General features: G+C 39.2%; 1 protein-coding gene across 1 annotated transcript in view; it reads right to left on the minus strand.

Moving 5' to 3' along the window:
• Window positions 1-19,307, minus strand: part of LOC146167430 (voltage-dependent L-type calcium channel subunit alpha-1D-like) — a 71,864-nt gene extending 52,557 nt beyond the window's left edge. Inside the window, exons 1-2 of the mRNA XM_083391030.1 lie at window positions 19,234-19,307; window positions 3,936-4,560 (exon numbers count right to left, since the gene is read on the minus strand). Of these exons, the coding sequence (XP_083247156.1) occupies window positions 3,936-4,560; window positions 19,234-19,303 (695 nt within the window). The 5' untranslated portion in view covers window positions 19,304-19,307. The remainder of the gene's footprint in view (window positions 1-3,935; window positions 4,561-19,233) is intronic.
• Window positions 19,308-20,072: the final 765 nt, after the last annotated feature.

The following is a 20,072-nucleotide window of genomic DNA, read 5'->3' on the forward strand; positions in this document are numbered from 1 at the left end:
GATTGCGTACATCGGGCATGTCGTTTCAACAATCCTAATTTAAGCCGCCTGGAAAGTGTAGCACGCTGGTGAGGTATTAAATAAACAATAAAAAACTATTGTCTTACCAAACGATCATTTATTACACTGAACATCTCCACAATGAATAGCTTTACAACATCTATTATACAGCCTGATACAGTACCTCAGGACCCAAACAAAAATTATAATTTCTAAAACTAAAATCGTTTTGTGAAAATCAGATTAACAAAATTGTTTTGAAAAAAAAATCGGATTCATAAAAATGTCTTAAAAGTTTAAAAATTTGACTAACCTTCCAAAAAAAACCCATAATATTACATAATATTAGCCACCAATATCAGATCAGTCAAAAATAAATGTTGTCCCAGGCTCCCAGCGTACCTGCAATGCGATAATATCACTTATCAGCCGCGAAGCAGGCTTGCAACTTTTAATGCATTATGCAAGGATCCGCAATGTAGCACACAAAAGCACTCGTTGGCTAATAATCCCATGCGAGCAATGCCTTAGCGCGTGCCACATAACGGCAGGGTTGTATTACAGACCGACCATATTCCTCTTACCACTTAAGGCACCTACAATTTGGCCGTCGCACTCAAAAACGAACACCTTTGGCCGGAAAATTAGAGACTCCGCCGCCTCTGTTTACAAGCCTGTTTTCTATGCAACTGTGGGTCTCAATTTTTTATGTTAAGGAATGCTAAATATGCTCGCCACCGCTGTCGAACGTTGTCTAATTTTGAACGGACCTTTGCAAATTTGTCTTTTGTCTAATTTAGAATCCATTCAATTCATTACCAAGTTAGCTGAACGAACTACGTAAACGTACTATATAGGTCACGGAAAGGCATTTAAACCATATATTGTTAAATATGCCATATTTAAAGTTAGAACCCTTGGTTGTGATTAATTATCAATCAAGTTATTGTTATAATCGAGCAAGAGTATTTTAGGTAATGTCAGGACTTAACATTAACAAGGTTTTACACAATTCGTATACTTCATCAGGCCAATTTTTACTATGTAAAATTTTGAATGAGAAAATATGATTTGTACTTCAAAAACCGCGGCCTAATTTTTGGTTTTATATTCCAAAGTTAAAGCTTTAAAAATATATATATATATATTTGCCTAACCAAAAATATTGCTTAAAGTTGACTTTGTGTAAAACTCTAAAATGGAATTATTTCGAAAGAAAACAGGTCGCTTCGGTGATTTCTCCGTTTATATTTGCCAACGAGTTGGACTGAAAACACCAGGTTTCTTAAAATTACTTTTTTATTACGTTATCTCTGACAAATTTCCTCTCGCCCCTGGTCCACGCGAACCCATTTTTAAGTCCCCTTATATTTCATTAGAAGTATTTTAAACTTCTAATGAACCATACATTTTTGAAGTCCGCCTTTTAAGGATTCCGCATTATAAAAACAACAACCTCTAGTTTAATGAATACGTTAAGAGGTAAACGTATAGCAAGTTGGTCACCTTACGTTATGCCTACCATATGTCCTCTTTTAGGAGGATTTGTCCTCTTTTCTCAAGAAAAGTGAACGGTCCTCCGAGGACGCCCAAAAATGCCAAAATGTCCTGTTTTTTTCGCATTTCGAATAAGTTGCTCTTACTGTCAACAAGACTTTTCGGCGAGGCGTTGTATTTATTCCCAAACAATTACTGCAGCAATGAAACATGCTAAATTGCTGGTTTAAAAAATTAAAACGATTGCCTAAAACGGCCCATTAATAAAACAAAGGTGTGTGGTTATTCACTTTAAAACGTTGGATTTTAAATCGTGACTTATAACTCTCTTCGTAGCCGCCAACAGCAACACCATCGCGCTCGCAACAAACAAATCAACATTTGCGCTCAAGTCGGCCAGCAACAACAAATTTCTCATCGAAAATTAATCAGAGAATCCTAAAACAACCAGACATACCGAAAATCAGCATAAAACATCATTGAACTTAAACGTAACAATTCTACTCTCGTTTTACTTGCCGGCAAAAACATGTCCTCTTTTTGGGTGTTGAAAATATGATAGCCCTATTTCAATATAGCTGTTTTGTTTATTAACTCTTGGGAAAAAGTCGGTACCACATCCGGCAGCCAAACTTATTAAAGAAAACATAAGGCATCTGTATTAAAATAAACGTGTTAGGTAATTAAAATTCCCCCTACCCAATTCATACGAGCCGAAATATATTGCAAGAGAGGAAGCGATTTCATTGGCGTTTTAAAATAAGGAAATGAGGCCCGATGCGCAAAAATGACGTGGAAAGCAAGGGAATGAATAAAGCTTCCGGCTCCGTGGTCACACGCGAAATCGAAACCACTTTGAAGGAAGAACGCCGCAAACGAGATTTTTTAACGAATATTTTTTAAGAAACTTTTTTAACATTGTTTGAAATATATTATCCCCCTTATCGTGATAAAATGTATTTTTAGGTGGAAATTTAATCGTATAGTGTTATTTAAAAATCCTGAAGGCCTGTTGCCTGTTATCTTGAAAAAACTAAAAAAACTAAAACTTTGTTTTTGCTTTTATAAAAAATAATCAACATTTCCGTTGTCTTTATTTGCAGAGGGGGGGCCGGGACAATCACAATCAGTTTAACAATTTAAAGGGTCTCCAGAAGGCTACGTAAGCTTAAGGCCAAATACTAATTTTCACTTTTCTTAATTTCGATATGCAAAAGGAAAAAAGGATGATAAAGATATACCTTAACTTAACAAATCTGTGTCAAGGCAGACAGCGAGAAATGTTTTGTTCAGCACAAATAACCTGTATGATTGCAAAAAGCTTAATTTATATAAAAGGGTGTCGTGTACCAAACAGTTTGATCTGTGGGGTGGATATTTTCCTACAAGCTGAATTAGCATACGGCTGTAGACGAGCGTTCTACCAACCGAGGCGCTACTTAACTGCGGCTTTGTGGCAACTGGTTATCCCATAAAGCGAGGCACAAACCCCCCGAGAGTGGAGACACAGGGCCTGACTCAGATGGAGCGAAGTGCCTTTGCCGGTGAAGGGTCGGCACAGCTGTTGGTCTATTGCTTATTGCGCAAACCAGAAAGCACCTTCGTTTCCAACAACCACTACAGCTTTCTGCCTCAACTACGAACGCTTCTTCCTATTGATTCAAGTGAAAGGGGCTCCTGGGCGTGCGTTTTAACCTCGTTTTCGCTTTTATTTAGATTTAACGCTGCGTGACGATGTTATTTATTCGGTGAGTTAAAACAGGATCTAATAAGTTATAGCTGCGGCTAAATTTTATGTGATTTATTCAGCAATTTGTTTCGGACTATATTTAGGCGTTTAAGGTCACATAAACGCCCCTATTTGTGCGAAACAGTGATTCGTCATCGCAGCTTCAACGTAATCTTTCTTTACTCGGATATCAATATTAAAAATGTCATTTCAAGCCGGACATATAATTTTGTTAACAAGCCATTTTTAAAATGATCTCAGAAATGGCATTTCTTAAGCAAGTTAAGTCTAAGTTAAACAATTGGCATAATAAACCTTGTTGAAATTGGTAAGTTCGGATCTCGAAATTTCTTTTCGGAACACTCATTGTTGCATACTGTATTTCTTAACAGGATATAATATTTCCCTTGATGTATGAACCTTTGTTAAAACCTCATCTTTCTGAAAAATGCTGTCGGCTAGCAATCCTTTTATAATAGTGAGGCTTTCTAGTAAACAATCCCTCGAAATTTAGGCTAATATTAATCTAGTTGGCATTTACACCCGTTGGACTAATGATAATAATAAAGATGTAGAATTGTAGACCTTGACAAAAAGGAAAAATCCTAGAAATAATGAAAATGACGCTATAGAAAAGCCTGTATATGGGCTGGCTTTCAATAACCTATTTGTCACAGAACTAACAGAATTTTCTGGGAAAATCTCTCACCTCCATTCCACGATCTTGATGCAGGCTTTCCTAAAGGGATTCTTGAGCGAGAGACAGAGCAGGGAGGTTTCAGCTTTGCCTAAATCCTGTACGGGCTTGCGCTTTCGCGTCGTGCCGTTCATGGTGTTGTACTGCTGCGTGGCAGCCTGGATCACCTTGTTCCAGTCAACGCCCCCCTGTGGGGGTCCGGGGGCTGGCTGGGGCGGCGCGGGGGCACCAACTACAACTGGTGCCGCGCACCCGGTAATAGGGGCGCCAACGGGCGGCGCCTGCTTGTTATTACTGGTACTCGTCTCTGCGTTCGGGCCTTTAACGCTTGATGCAACAGTCGTCGGCTCGCCGAGGCCGTTTGCTTTTCGCTGTTTCGACTGCGAGCTGGGCGCGAGAGAACTGGGCGGCCCCGAGCTCTCCTGCTGCTGCTGTTGCTGTAGGGGCAACTCTTCAGGGATTGCCTCTGTTTTTCCTCCAGCGACACTGCTGAACTCTTGCTGCCTTCTATTATCGCGCTGCTGTCCGCTGCCTGCTCCGATGCTGGTGGTGGTGGTGTTGTAGTTGTTGTTTCGTAGCTGACGACCGCGCTTGGGCAACTCGTGGTCCCTCGCCTTCGGACTATCATTCTTCAGTCCTGCAACAGACACACACGGGAGGCAAGGTTAGGCGCGTGCGCAAAAGAGAAGGCCAAGAAAAAGGGCGCCCACACTTCCATTAGGAACGCGGCCCGCTGGGGACCGCCAATTGGCCACCAAAGCTATTCGAGCCCGGTTGTGATGTGGTGCTTTAGTCGGCCGAGCCGCGCCGATATTAACCGGCAAAGTGTTGTTCGTCTTGCAACACCGCCGCATTCAACGATCAGACATAGCTGGCCTACTTGTATGTGTGCTGAGAGAGCGAACTGACTCCCTAGAACACACTTAACACATCATCAGCGGCGCCTTTTGGTTTGCCAGCGCGGAGGTTATTGATTTGAAAGGTGACGTGTTTGAAGCTGAGACTTTAATGTTTTGCCAAAATAATCATCACGTTTTGCCTCAAATGTTTACTTATTGGCGTTTAATAAAACATAATTGGCAGTTATGTCGATTTTAAGAAAGCTACATAAAACGTTCTACTGATCATTAAATCGCAAAGTAACTGACACAGGAGACCCAAAATACAAGTGTGTAGTTTACAAATTGCAAAAATGAATGGCCAACATGAATCTAAGGTGGAGTTTTTAACAAGTGTTTGTCGGATTTTTCTTCCGAATGCCAAAGACAAACGACATTGCAAATAGACAAAGCTTTGCAGAGCAAAGCGAAGTTACTTCCCTTATTCTGGCTAATTTTTTGTACCCGTGTTACAAATTCTCACCTTCCAACATCGTAATTCTACTAATTAGTCCTGGTGTTATACATAATGAGTATCTGTCACTTTTAAGGCTTAGTGCTTTGTGGATGTTCTGAGGATCAGAAACGGTCTCTCAAAATGCTTCATCGGTATCGAAAATATTTCTACATAAATTCTTGGACAAAAACGAAATAGTTTCGAGCTGCTAAAATGTTATAGCATAGCAGCCACCAAAGCAAAACCTTAAAAAACACTTAAACAAACATTTTTATACCCAATTCTCTGTTTACTGACCCCTGTACAAACTAATAGAACGAAATGTCACTTTTTTAAGTTTGCAATAAAACTGTGCATGGAAACGTATATTATCGTTTGTTGTTCGTTTACGCATAAACCTAGAGAGTTTCTGTTAGGATTTGCTAACAAAGAAGTTTTTATCACTGGGCGAACTGACATCATTTTTTTTTTTAATTTAAATTCAAGAAGCGTAAACTCTTGTTTCCACTAGAAACAATATATAAACCTTAACAGACACTAGATTAGCTAGATTCACGCACAAATGAAGGTTCAAACGACTTGTACTGTATGTATTTTAAATGCACGATGTGGGGGCAAGCGTACAAAACTTACAATTTGTTTTATCAGTTTGTCCAGGGGGTAAGTAAACACAGAATTGGGTAAAAAACATGTTTGGAACTGCATCATTGTTAAAGGTTTGCAGACTGCAAAAACATTTTAAGAGACCAGGGCTTTCCATCTTTCGAAAGGGGGTATGAAAAAGAGCATACATCTATTAAGTCTCTCTTGCTCTTGTTTTAAGCGACTGTTCACTTTGCTTATAAAAATTTCCCAATGCCAAACAAAACAGGTCATGTCGGAGATTGTAGCAACGCCGTACCACCAGGTCTAATTTTCCCCTCCAAAGCTTATTTTGGTTCGTGAAAACACGACTTTGTCAATGAACACCTACAAGGCATAATATAAATTGCGTCCCGATGTCACAAAAGCCAAGGCAGGACGCTCCTGTGTAATTTCGCGATGACAAGCCGATAGGCGGGCCAGCACAACAATAGAGTAAATATACAAAGGCACGAAGTATAAGAAGTCGGTATGCTAGATTTCGCAAAGCGCAGGCAAACTTGTTTTTACGCGTTTTTGCGTAGCTTTCATAACCGCTTTAAATAAAGATAAATTTATTGGGGCCCATTTTGGGCTTTTTTTTGGCAAACGTCCACGTGCCGGTTTATAAGGTGTCGGATTTCGCTTTGAGACCAATTTTAAGGTTTAAATGTAAGATCCTATTCCCAGTATTTTTAATTTCTTTCATTTTCATACTAGTTACTTTGACGACGCTTGAAACCCCTTTATTTTAACGAATTTTTGACTATTTCGATCAAGTTACACGAAATCGTGAGAATCAACTGAATTCAACTGGTTTTGAACCAATTCTTGACTTCGTAAAGCACAATTTTTGTTTTACTTTTTATTAGTTTGTGTGACGGCCTAAACCAAATTTATAGGTCTACAATTTTTTGCAAAAGTTAGCTGCAAAAATGCCACGAAAGCCTGGCAAGACGCCAGAGTCTAAAATGGCCTGCGCTCTAAGGGGAGGTCGTAAGGCGACTGAGCACAAGAAAGCCAGGAGTGGTAAAGCGAGCACTGATGAACGTGCGGTCGTATCACATTCCTAGTCGCTGATGGCATGTTTTCGCAGCCTATGGCCGATTAAAGCCGCTCACCTATAAGCTTGCTGCCTGCTGCTACGTCACACATATTACGTCATCGCGGTTCGAACTTCGAGATAGTTTTCTACCGAGGGGAAGAGGGCGTGTTGGCGCATGCCACTGATTAAGTTTGAGACCCGCTGCTGGCGACGATTTTGTGATTGACTCAAGGTTTTTTTTATGTTTGATTAGACACGACGCCCTGTGGAAGCTTCTGGAAAAAGTAGCCTTGATGTTTTTTCACGCAAATATGCTTTAAAGTTAAAAAAGGATTGGTATTAAATAACGCCTACTGGCTTCGATATAATTGATCTAAGACGACATTTTTCACTGGTCTATCGTTGAAATAAATGCCTAATATTTGAACATCACATTGAAAGGGCTCTTCTCTAAACTAAGGCGCAATGACTTCGAAAACATTTTATTGATGACATCTGGGTTACTAACCTTGTCGGACAGGGTTGGCATAATTGTAAACTTGTCAGGGAGTAATAAGTTGCTTAGCCATATAAAACGCGAAAGCACATCCCAATAACGGCATTGTATAACACTTCATAAGACAAGTCATGTTTCCTAGACAGCTCGTTCTCCTACTTTTACAAGCATCGGTCTACCTTATTTTACAACGCAAATTCGTGGCGATTTGTCACCTTAGCGGGTGGACTACGTTTGGTAAATCAGAGGGCTCTATTATTCTTTATTTCATTTTGTTAACGTTTTAGGCCTGATTAGCACTGTTTTAGTAGGCGTATTCGATATTATTTTAATGTTCAGAGGCTACAAGCATTCGAAGTAGCCTTATGCTAAAATGTGCGCCTGTCCGAAACCATATGTCGTCATAACTGGCAAAATGGATAAAATTACAGTTTGAAAATGTTATGATTTATTCGTGGCCTCTTAAAAATTAAACGATTTATTTGGATCCAACCCAAGTTAGCTTCTAATATAACGCTAATACATTTGCAAATTACCATTTTTCAACAACAGTGTTTTAAGATTTTCACAATTAAACTGTCCTAATTTAAAATAATAATTTAAAGTATTTTTTTATATTTTAAGAAATATCTTAAGCTATACAAACTGGTGTTTATTCGATGTAGTGTCAGTTTCAAGCTGGTGCTGTTTTGCAGTGTTTTGGGTGCGTTTCAGTATGCGTTGGCACCTTGAGACGAGCACATTTCAGTTTTGAGGTCGCCTAAGCGCCACTGCGGCCACCCGAATTTGATTGGCTACCTTATTTAAGGCGCAGACGGCGCAGTAAATCATTGGGCAATCAAGTACGGGTGACGACGGTGTCAAGCCAGCCCCTGGGCTAAACTCGTGGTTTTATAGAAACGTTAAGCTATTGGGCGGCGAGACGCCAAGACTCGACAAAATTAAAGCACGCTTCCTAATGTTAATGTCATTTTTTTGACCTCGATAGTCGGTAGCCTGGCAATTAGAAAAAGTTGTAGTTCGAACCTCATAAAACGAGCATCACAACCAATTTGAAGCTTGCAGACATAGATGGGTTGCAGTAGCCAAAGACGCATTTACATTTTTGTTGATGATTAATGGTTTTTCACTCAAATCAAATGTACAACCGTGAACCCCAACATGAAAACGAAAGGCGCCGTGTCCGCCCAACCCTTCAAATAATAATTGAAGAAATCAAACCTAGTTTAAAACTGCAAAAATGCGCTCCAATTCAGAGCATTTGTTTCGAGGAAAACCAGCCGCCTAAAATATTGTTGCTTGGTTGTTACCGGCCTCCCAAATAAAATTCAAGTCGTAAACTCTTAAGCTACAAAAGTTACTTGAGTGTACCTTCGAAACCGTTCGAAATACACGAAACTTCGCGTAATTCGAAGACCTTCATTTTGTCCAATCAAACTTTTAAAGTCAAAAATGCGACCGGCGTATTGCACAATTCATTTACAACACTGAAAATGCCCGTCGGCAAAAAAAACGTCCGCCATGTTTCTCGCTTGTTGTCAAACGAACAACACGCGATAAGCCAAAGCAAATGCCAACTCAAAATGCCTAACCGGGTGTGTCAGAAAACAACCTTGTGACCTATGCGTGTTAGATTACATGCAACTTCGTGAAGCCTTCATTTTAGGCCAATTTTCAGCCTTTTGTTTTTGTGTTATAGCTTCTGACTATTTATAACATCGCAAAAACTCCTTTTTGCAGCTTGAATTTTGTACAACCCTCTTGCCAGTCACCTTTTCTATTATGCATTTTTTACCCTGTAGCCAGTTTACAAGGCCTCTACATGGAGCTAGCTTTCACAGGCATGATATAGACCAATTTCTAGCCTTCTCCGTGATCGCAATAGAGATAACTAGTTATCTTGTTGAGCCACAACAGTTTAAAATGGCCAAAAATAAAGGTGAACCAAAGAAAGCCGTTTTTTGGGGGGTGAGGGGTGAGGGCTGTTGTCAATCTGTAACTTGGGCGATAACAAGGAGACAACGAATAAGACACCGTAACCCTGTCCAAACACAGCAAAGGGATGCAATGGGCGTGACGTGACGGCTGGCGGAACTGCAAGTTACCCTCATCACTTTACTGATCTCAACCGTTTATATCCCTGTTTGTCGGATGTTTTCAGGGCTAGGGGAAAATAAGTGAAGCAGAGCTGAAATTCGCTGTTTTAAGTTCTAGCGAGGAAGAAAATCAACGATTTTAATTTTTTACATTGCGTAGGCGTTTTTGGTGGTGTGAAACTGTTTGCGCTAAACTTACTGATCGCAGCTTTTCAATTCTAAAACGCAAAAAACACAGAACTAGGGCGGTTTAATACCAAAGGTTAACTAGAGAGAAACAACTACAAATATGACTTAATTCAGGTAAGTTTAACAAACGGTAAAATTGGGTCAGTTGAACAACGGTTGACTTGAGGAAGAATTTAGCAAACGGCCACAGTTTTACTAATTGCCGAAATTTGGAAATTAGCGCGACCTCATGCTTATCGATTGTCACTTAATGTCGAATAGGGGGGGGGGTCGAGCATCGCCTTTTATCTTGGCAGGATTGCTACAACCTACCTGATTTTAATTTGTCTAGTTGCAAATGTCTGCTGACTGCACAATTCGCTATTTGCTGCATGCTTATTTTAAGCAGGGAAAACAACGTGATCTATATGCTGTTAAACAACAGCATTTTTGTTAACATTCCGATCTTCTGAGGTATTCTAACAGAGCAACAGCTGAACTACCGCCAAGCAGATTGTACCCGTGAAACATAAGACTTTAACTAATTTCCATTCATTCAAAGACTTGATCATTGCAATAAAAGCCAAATAATTTTTTTAAATGGTAATATCATTTTGGTTAAACTGTGGGAACAATACCTTATATTGAAATACCAAGCTGACCGATTAAAGGCAAAATGTTGTAATCATGTTAGTTTAATAAAGTTTTAAGTTTTAATGAATATAACATATTTTTTAACATTTTTGTGTTGTTTTATAATTAACTGATTGCAAGTCACAACTTATTTCAAAAAAGGCCGAATACAAATAAGAACCGCATTTGTTTCGCAGTCTACAGTATTCGATTTTTCGGTCATCTGGTTAAAAAGCAATCTCGTTAATCTTAACAAGAAAAAGGTGCCGGTAAAATACGTGGCTATCTGGCCGTGACAAATATCGATTTCTTACCTCCATTTGTGCAGTCGACAATCAAATTAGCTCGCACGGTCCTATGCCGAGCCGTACACAGAAATTTCCAAAGCTGCACCTCTACAACTAAAAAGCAGAGCTGCACAAAACAACAACGGTATTCGATTTTTTAACTTGAATTGGTTTCTTCGAGTGGTTCTCAATGTGTGTGTGGCACGATTTTGGTGGTGACATATATATAAGGAACCAAAATGTATTGACCTGTTTAATGCCCAGTTATCGGCTTAATGTATAACTAACTAAATCTGGAATCAAACGCAAAGTGTTTTCAATCTATATTCTTATACAATTTTGTTGTATTCATATCGCATTTCACAAAACAATCCTTATAGAAACAAACGGTTGCTGTGAAGCGATTATAGCCGGACCCTAATTTTTGCGAACCAAAAGTGTACAACGGGTCCGAAAAGTTAAGAACCACATGTAAAAACAATTGAAAGCGCATTAAATCTTTCACCTGCCTCAAATAATCACTACGACACCTTTTTCTATCCCTTTGTCTGAAATGCAAATAAAACGCTTTTAAAAAATCTGTAACCTGGTAAAAAAAAGAATTGAACCACTGATTTAAGCAGTCTCTTGAGGCATTGCTAATATGTCGCCGTCTGCAGAAGGTTGCTACACTGCACCTCGACCTTATACACCTAAAAAAACGGCGAGAATGACTAAACGTTCCATTGAGGCAAAGATTTGCGCAAAAAGGGACGCCTGGTTCTGTACATTAACTAAAGTTTAAAGTTTGTGCGCCAAAACGCGAGAACCTGCATCCTACTACAGATTATAACATTACACCTAGCATTACGAAATATGCCTCTCCCTTTAAAACAGCAAAGCGCTGGGCGTAAACAGCTCGTGAAAGAAGCGGCGTCTGGTTCAGGAACACGGTCACCATTTGAAACGATTGCTGAATCCGAAAGGCGTAGATTTGCCACCGATTAAACATTTTCACCTTTCCTCAACGCGACCCTGAAATCTTCACGTGTCAAATCGTGACAACTAGACCAACTTGCGGCACTCGTATTAACGGGCTGAGGCACAAAACCCCGGCAGCGATTTTCAAGCGGGAGAGACACCTCGAAGCTACGAAGTCGACCGATCGACCTGGCCTGTGACGTCACGGACGTGCTCAGGCGTGACCGTGGGCGTCGAGGCGCGACCGAGGACCCTGAGTAGACAAATGATCGTTGTAGGAAGAGCAGACAACCCACTGCGAGGCCCTTGAGTGTTTTCACAACAGATCTGACTGTGTATCGTGCCGTGAGCTGACAACAACCTTATGTCGACTGGCTCGGCTTTTTCTGCCATCTCCAGGACGCTTTAATTGTGGCTTTAAGCCGTAAAATTCTCCCGTCGTTGACATAGATTCAAAGCACGGGCGGATCCAGCAGGAAGTATATTATGACATCTTGAACCATTTAAAATCGAATTTATGTGCGTTAATAATATGTTTTAGCCCGTTTTAGCGAAATCCAATCAGCCAAAACGCACTGTGCAATCCATGGCATGTTGTGGAATGTGAACTCTACTATGTGCAACTCATATTAAATTATATGACACTGTATCGAGGTTATTCAAATGACATTATATCGAGGCTCGAGCACAATGCCAAATTCTTTTATGAGTTTGCGTTTTTTTCAATATAATATGCGAGAACGACTTCACCTCCCTCTGCAAAATCCGATAATGAACTATATATCAGTTAGAGGTATTAAATCTAGGTTAATGCGCCGTCGACTGAACTGTGCTTGAAAATGAGCAATCGCATTGTGAAACTGCAAACGTGGGATGGCCACAGATCACGATAGTAAGTCGAATGATAAGGACATTTGATACAGTACTGGTATTCTAACAAATGGACTTTATACGACACAAACAACATTTAAAGTTTTTATTCCATTGTTATAAGATTCGCTTTCGCTGAAAACAAAGTTAGAGACAATTAGAAACTCTTTTCGCATTACGTCATGGAAGGATCACTGAATTAGCGATTCTCTACCGACACCAAGTGTTAGATTTTTTAAGTAATAGTTATAAACAAACGATTAAGCACACGCTGCCTAAAATTTTGGGTTGTCTATAAACTACGTTCTGGTTTTAAAGCAAATTAAAACGTTCAAATTGAAATTAAACGCAAAATCGTGAAGCGTTCCTTAACAAAAAAAAGAAAAGAAAAAAGGTTGCCGTGCGTTGTAGGCTTTTAATAATAAAAACTTATTAGCGACCCCAAATATGCAAAATACATTTGCGGCGACTGTAATTTGCAAATAAGCAAATTTTGCAAACCTTTGCATGTGAAAAGTAAAAATACCTAATTTTCATGGTGGGTTAGATTATTATCAACGTGAAAAAAGACCGCGTAACCTCGCAAACCAGACAATGCTGATTCAAATCTATATCGATCACCCGAAAGTTAGACGAGCGACACAGAAAAAGTCAGAAGGAATAAGATACCACAGAACACATGGGCGACCACGTCAAACCAAGTACCGTGACAAGTCAAGGCGGCGTAAGTAAAGCCGAAACCCAGTGTATTCACCCCTTCCCCTAAAACCGCAACTCAGCCGAGATGTCAACGCGCCCGCGGTCTACAAAAGTCTTGGGTGACGGCCTTATCCAGCCATGGGGGTCCTGGGTGTGGCTGCAGTTGTAATCCTGATTTTAATTTGTAAACAAAACATTTAAACTTATTGTGCTTGTTGTTGTTGAATATACGTTATAGTATAGCAAAAATTAGATAGTCACTTAGTTTTATGTTTCAACATTCTGTACTGTGGCTTAGCTCTGTTCTTAATTGGGTCGTGTATGACCGGGCGTCATTTAACGAGCAACTGACGGCGAATGGTGGAAAAGGGCTCGATGGAAATCTTGCGACACAACAGCCCTAATTGGAGTAATCGTTTAGACAAGTTTAGCGAAACCAGCTCAAATGTTTCACAATGAGATATAATACCTTATTATATGTGGTACACGAAACCCAAAGTCGTAGTTTGGGTTCGTATACGGTACTATGGCGTAGCATTGGCGCCAATCCAACACGGATTTAACCTATGTATTTTATAAATGTGGCGTTGCAAAGTGTTCAAATGCATTGGTTGCTGCATATTTTGTTGAAAAACTAGGATCGCTTCTGACTGAGTTCTTTAATCAAACAGCTGACCGACATTCTCTACAGAAGGCAGGATACGGAGTTGAAAGCTTAACACGCGAACGACAAGAACGTGAGCATACCACATCTGCGATGCTGTGCGCGAAGACATCTTTACGACCCAGTGGCACGGGAGTCTACAGGTTGTGAAGCAGCGAGAGTTTACGACGCGTGTCTGGCACAGAATCCGAAACGCGTCTTTCACACCTGGCTTTTTTTCGACAAACACCAATACAGAAACCGCAGAATTCCCGTTTCACCCTTTACACGAAATTTACTCCACAACATAGCTGCCGTTTTAACTACGAATGCATATTGTTTTACTGCCTTTGTAAACGTAATCAGTGCAAAACCTTATATTGTTAGTCCACAGTTTCTCAATGGGGTCTTTCCCGCTAGGGGGCAACCAGCATAAAACTATTACCCTTCAGTCATGGTTAACTCTGTGGCTTTCATTATGGCTTTACAGCCTCTATTATGACGTTCGGTGGCATATTGTTTTAACTTATACCACAGGGGTCACAAAAGTTGTTTGAGAGCAAGTGTTATGAGGTGACCACTCATAAAAGCTTAAAACCGCCATTATTATAAAGGCTGTCTTCCTTTGTCGTCCCGTGCCCCCTCCCCCACCCATGTAAAGCGCCCCAGGGGGTACTAAACCCCGGTTGAAAGTCCATAACATTCTGCCCCAGACCGAACGCGCTCAGAAGGATAAAATCTAAACCGCATTATAGCTAGTGCAAAGTGCGACACGGCTAAGAGAGGGTCTAACACCTGTCTACAACTCCCAACGGCATAAAGCTCTCATTAATAATAGAGGCCCGATAAATCAGCGGCACAGTCGGCGCCTTAACTCACTTTGCCATCTGGATGTAGGAATTTACGGCCTATCAGTGGAGTTTATGCGGCTTGGCGCTTGTTCAAAACCAGGTGTTGAAAGATATGGATTTTGAACTTTGTGGTTCTCTTCTTATAAAACTCACTTGCTTAACGTATTTACTTTTATTTAAACAACATGCTATTTTTGTAAACAAATTTGTTTATACTTAATGTTTTCATAAGGTTAATAATAATTGTACAATCGTACCTTACGAAGCTTAAACAAGTTTTTAACAAACTACAGAAATCATAAATAGATTTTACACAGTAAATGATTAATCGTTTAATGGCTTTTTTAGCTAGTTTCTATTGAATTTTTAAATGCGAATTTTCAAATCGCCCAAATGCGAATTTTGAGTCACTGTTTAAGTTTGAGTAACTGTATATCCGGTATAATTAATGGCTTCAAATGACAGCTGACAGCTAGACATTGAGATAACTAAGCTGGATAAGATAAAATAAGTTCGAGACAGCGTCATCCTAGTTGGAAAGTAAGACAGTGAATGATGAGTAGGCTATAACTATTGTTTTCAAATACGACAAGTCATAGCGCCTTGCTACATGCTCATTAGATAATTAAATATTTCAGAAACGTTATTGCTAAAGTAAGTAAGGTACAAGGTAAAATTAATAGAGGGTGTATCAATTTAGTTCAACTGTTCGCCTGTTAGGACTACGAATAACTTAGATACACTATGCACGGATCTGTAATGTAACTTGGTAATGAATCTTAAAGCCAAAAAGGTCGCGCAAATCATATAAGTGAGGTTTGGATATATATTTCAGTCACATTAACTGATGATGATACAATTGTTTGTGGAAACTTCTTAAGATGGTGTCGATTTACTCGACCTTTTTGGCTTTGAGATTCATTATTAAGTTGCGCTCAAACTAGTTTCAAACTCCCAAGGAACTCATGCAGAATAGAATGAAGACAGGCACGTAGACAACGCTAAATGCAAACCGGTTCGCTGACACTTTTAAAACTTTGCACTCAAGTTTTCGTCCACCAAAATTATAAATCTAAAATTCTGAAAGAAATTTTGCCAGGCGTTAAACTTTCCTGGGTATTTTGAAGATAGCTGTAAACACATGGCTGTAATATGACACACAGGATTGATTATGACATATAAAGACATAAAAAATTCTTAACCCTTACTTAACAGACTTAAAAATATATTTTTACTGATTTCAGACTTAAAGTAACTGCTGAGCCGAAAACAACTTTCTAGTATTTCTCAAACGAGTAAGTTGGAATCTTCACAAAAGTGGCCAACGAAGCCTATAGGCAACTTGGGTTAAAAATGATGACCTTGTCAAAGACTATCGTGACATTGTATTGTTCTGTGCGACTGACGTTGAAGGGAGACATATGGTGATAGCGAGAAAAGTTAAAATAACATTGCGAATAAGACGTGGCAATAAAAGAGGGCCTTGAATGTTTGTCTCATGCCAAAACGCCCGAAACGTCTTTGTTTGCTAGACAACAGTTTACAGATTGAATTTTAAACAAGACAGATTCAGTCGCGCTAAAATGGACAATTTTACGATTGTATTAATATTGCGTGTTTAACAATACAGTGTATTACCATCAATAAAATTCTTATGTGGCTGTGGGTAAGCAATGTTACAAATGGGTGTTTTCGCCAGCCTGCCCTATTCAGAATTATTAAACAAAATATAATGTGTCGCAAACTACTATAGTAGACTTAAGAATCGAGCAAAACTCCTTACACGGTATAAATTGCTCGTACAGTGTATTGTGTATTGTACACCATGTTAGACCTCAAATTTTTGTCAGCAGGTAACGGTTGACTTTTTAGGGGGAAAAACTGATAAATAATGATCCCAACCTATCCCATTACCAGCTTTACACAACACTGGCGTACGACCCAGGGATGACCAGGCCATGCAACCCCCCAAATAATTTTATTTTTAAAAACAAATTCAGGATCATCCCCCAGTTCTCCCATAGTTCAGCGATTACAACAGGTTTTTTATCAATCAAAATACAAAAAAAAAACGAAGACACTTGTGAATAGATTCACGAAAAAAAACGAGATTGCAACTTAAGTACAAGTGGTGCCACGCCAAAATTTACTACATAACTTATGCATACAACAGGGCCAGTCATATGGAAACCAGGTCAAAATATAGCAATCCCAGTCGAGCCAACCAACCCGCTATCGTGGATTACTTACGCATTTTGGCTATCGATCGGTAAAACGGTCGAAACCATTAGACGAAATAAAGTTGCTCGACTAATTTAAAAACGTCCTTGGAAGCACCCTTGCCTGCTTCGCGCCTTTTACTGCTGTACAGCACACTATAGAAAAGAAGTGTGAGACAGATTGGATATCCAGAGGCTTAATCTAACCCTCTTTCCCAATTACAGTTACTGTAGTGAATTTCGCCGCAATGTCCAGTAGGTTTAGCACGAACATTAACAGTCCAAAATACCTTATTTCTTTACAACTTTTTCTTTTACAACTATTAAGTGGAAACGCCGTTAAATCCTTGTAAAAGCGACTCCAATTATGTTTGCCGTATGTTGCCAATTTGCTAGGAAACTATTCCTAAAATGATAATCTCCTTACCCAAGGGTACACCTTTAGAGGCGGAAAACCATTTGAGAATAAATTCATTCAGGGAAGTATTTTAATCGCCAGTTTGGACAAAACCAAGTATATTTGAAATAAAATAGATCATTTTGTAAAAAGGTTCTTCTTTTTACCTAACTTTACTGGAACAAGTGAGAATATATTCTGACATATTGTGAGGTTCCGTTTATGCTCTTTGTGAGTAAGCAGCTTTTAAAGGCATCAAATATAACGCTACATGACTAGATAAGCATGTACAATAAATATCCAACTCATAACAATCTCAACAGACCAACACAACACAACAAAAAACACCGTGCTAGTACATAGCTTTTCTCTGCATGTAAATATTTAATGTAGGCCTACAAGTGCCAATTTTTTTCTATATTTAACAGAATCACACCCTCACAACACATCGCCTAATAAACATATGGTCAACTGCGCGGATTTTAATACGAATACAAAAAATTCCAGCAAAAATGAAATGAGAACCGCAAATGTTGGGAAAAAAGGCCGCCAAAGTTCTTACATAAAAATTTAAGCAGCTTTTAAAGACCGAGCGAATTTCGGCGTTGTTTCACGATATTGTTTTAGGCTAAAGATGGGACTTTTGCGAAGGTAGCACCGGAACAAATGACTGTAAAACAGTAGTTTGGTCTTCACTGCCTGGAAAATACATCGCAATGTTGCCATACCCCATGTTAAACAAATGCCTATTCGATATATAACATAAACTCCCTAAGAATTTGATACAATTGGCACTGCAATAGTATCAAATTCTCCATACACTTTACAACTTTGTGCGAGGTATGAATTAATCAAATAGGAATATTAAGATGGTTTATTACATACTAAGAAAGAAATTGCAACTGTTTTCAACATAGAAAAATATTTCTTCACCAAAAACGATCTACTAAACTTACAACGCTTTGAAAAGCATTATAGGCTATATATATATATATAACACATATAATATACCAAAAACATATGGAGTTACAACAAGTATATGCTCATATTAAGTTATCTTATCAAAACTGAAAATTAAAATACGGTTTAACCTGAATGGCTAGGTTTGAAAAATTTATTGGTCTTGGTTGGCAACATCCAAGCTACAGCCAATCAATACAAAGCACTTCAGTCGTGTGTAGACGCCATCAAATACCCCGTTCGATTCAGGGCAACAAGAAAGACAACAACCCTGATGGAATTAATTTATGTTGTGTCCCTGGTTGAGAGGACATTTGTGACGTCATGACAAACACTGTATCTGGTTTGCCGCCTTGTATTTTAACAAACCACTGGGCCTCTTCAATATCAAATGGTGTGGGTTGGTATTTTTTTTCAAATTCTATACAAAAATATATACCACAAAACCTCAAAGATTCTTTCCGTTTCTCAGGTGATCAGATTACTTTGAAAACAAAAATTGTCGAAATTCTAAACACAATTTGCTCACTCTTTAAGTTGACTTAAAAAAAAGTTCCAAACTAGAAAGTGATGTTGAACTCATCAATCGCATTACAGCGTGTTTCTTTTGCTTCAGTCTGTTCGATTAAAAACTTGCAATTAAAGCCACAATTTACCCTAGACCATTTTCACTATGTATAAAAAACCTACAATGTTTAATCGGATAAGACAAATAGATACAAACCAACTGTAGGTAGGCGTTGGATGGTATCTATTTATCGGTCCCTATACCTACCCCGTTCGTTTGTATTTATTTATGATGACAACGTGGACAATTAGATCACTTCAGTTGGCTCATTCAAAGAATTAGAGCAAAATGTGACTTGACCAAACCTAAATTGATTGAATTAAATAATGTAAAATTCTAGTTTGTTTTCTTTTTTTTTTTAAATACGTTTAATTTGGCACCTCTTCTTAGTCCGGTATATAAGCTTTTCAGGCGTCGCAATGAAAATCTACAAACAATGAGATATAGAAAGTGAGCACTTACTGATCGGCGCCGTGGCCACGAAACTTGAGTTTCGGCGAGCGAGCGGCCGCGGCCGAAAGCGCACCGACATTTCGCCACTAACTATCGCCGCCTCTTCTTCTTTGTCTTGCTCTTCTTTTCCTCTTTCCTGTTCCGACGAGCTTTCTTGCCTTTTTAAATCCTCGGTACAAAGTCCTTGGCTGGTGGCGATCAGCGCGCCGCCCGTCCGATGCCATTCATTCAGTCAAAACATCGGAAACATTTATTTTGACCTATAGTCCACCTGTACACAAGCTAGTTGTGTTGCTGCTGTGGGGCTGTATAGGCAGTAGTCAGTGGTGAGCAAAAGCCTTTGAACTAAAAGGCGTAATCAATAATGTATTGGTGCGGCGGCACGCTGGTATTTCTCGCTATCTCGCCCGGTTTTTCCGGCTTATTGCTGGCGATGGGACGAAAGCCCTATAGCGGTATCTTTTACTCGCGCCGCAATGAAATCCAATCAAGCTCTGCGGCCCGATTTAAACATGGCAACATAGATTTTTTATCACAATTATACAAATATTAAGTGTCAGTTCACAAAAAATCAACAAGTTTTGGTTCACAAAAATCTAAAATTTGAGTGAACAAAATTAAGATTTGGTTTACAAAAGCTAAGTTGTGGTAAACAAAATATAGAGTTTTGGCTCAAAAAATGACTTGCATATATAATATGTAATTAATAAACATTATAATATACAATTAAATCATGTTCCATTTCTTGTGGCAGTTGTCTCGCGAGTCATCAACGACGGTTATCAAGGTGCTTTAGTTTCTTACCTATCTCTATAGTCTGCTTAATTTCTTCCCGGTAAAACTTGTAA

Source organism: Ascidiella aspersa, chromosome 1 (assembly GCF_963924565.1).
Source record: "Ascidiella aspersa chromosome 1, kaAscAspe10.2, whole genome shotgun sequence".
Classification (NCBI taxonomy): domain Eukaryota; kingdom Metazoa; phylum Chordata; class Ascidiacea; order Phlebobranchia; family Ascidiidae; genus Ascidiella; species Ascidiella aspersa.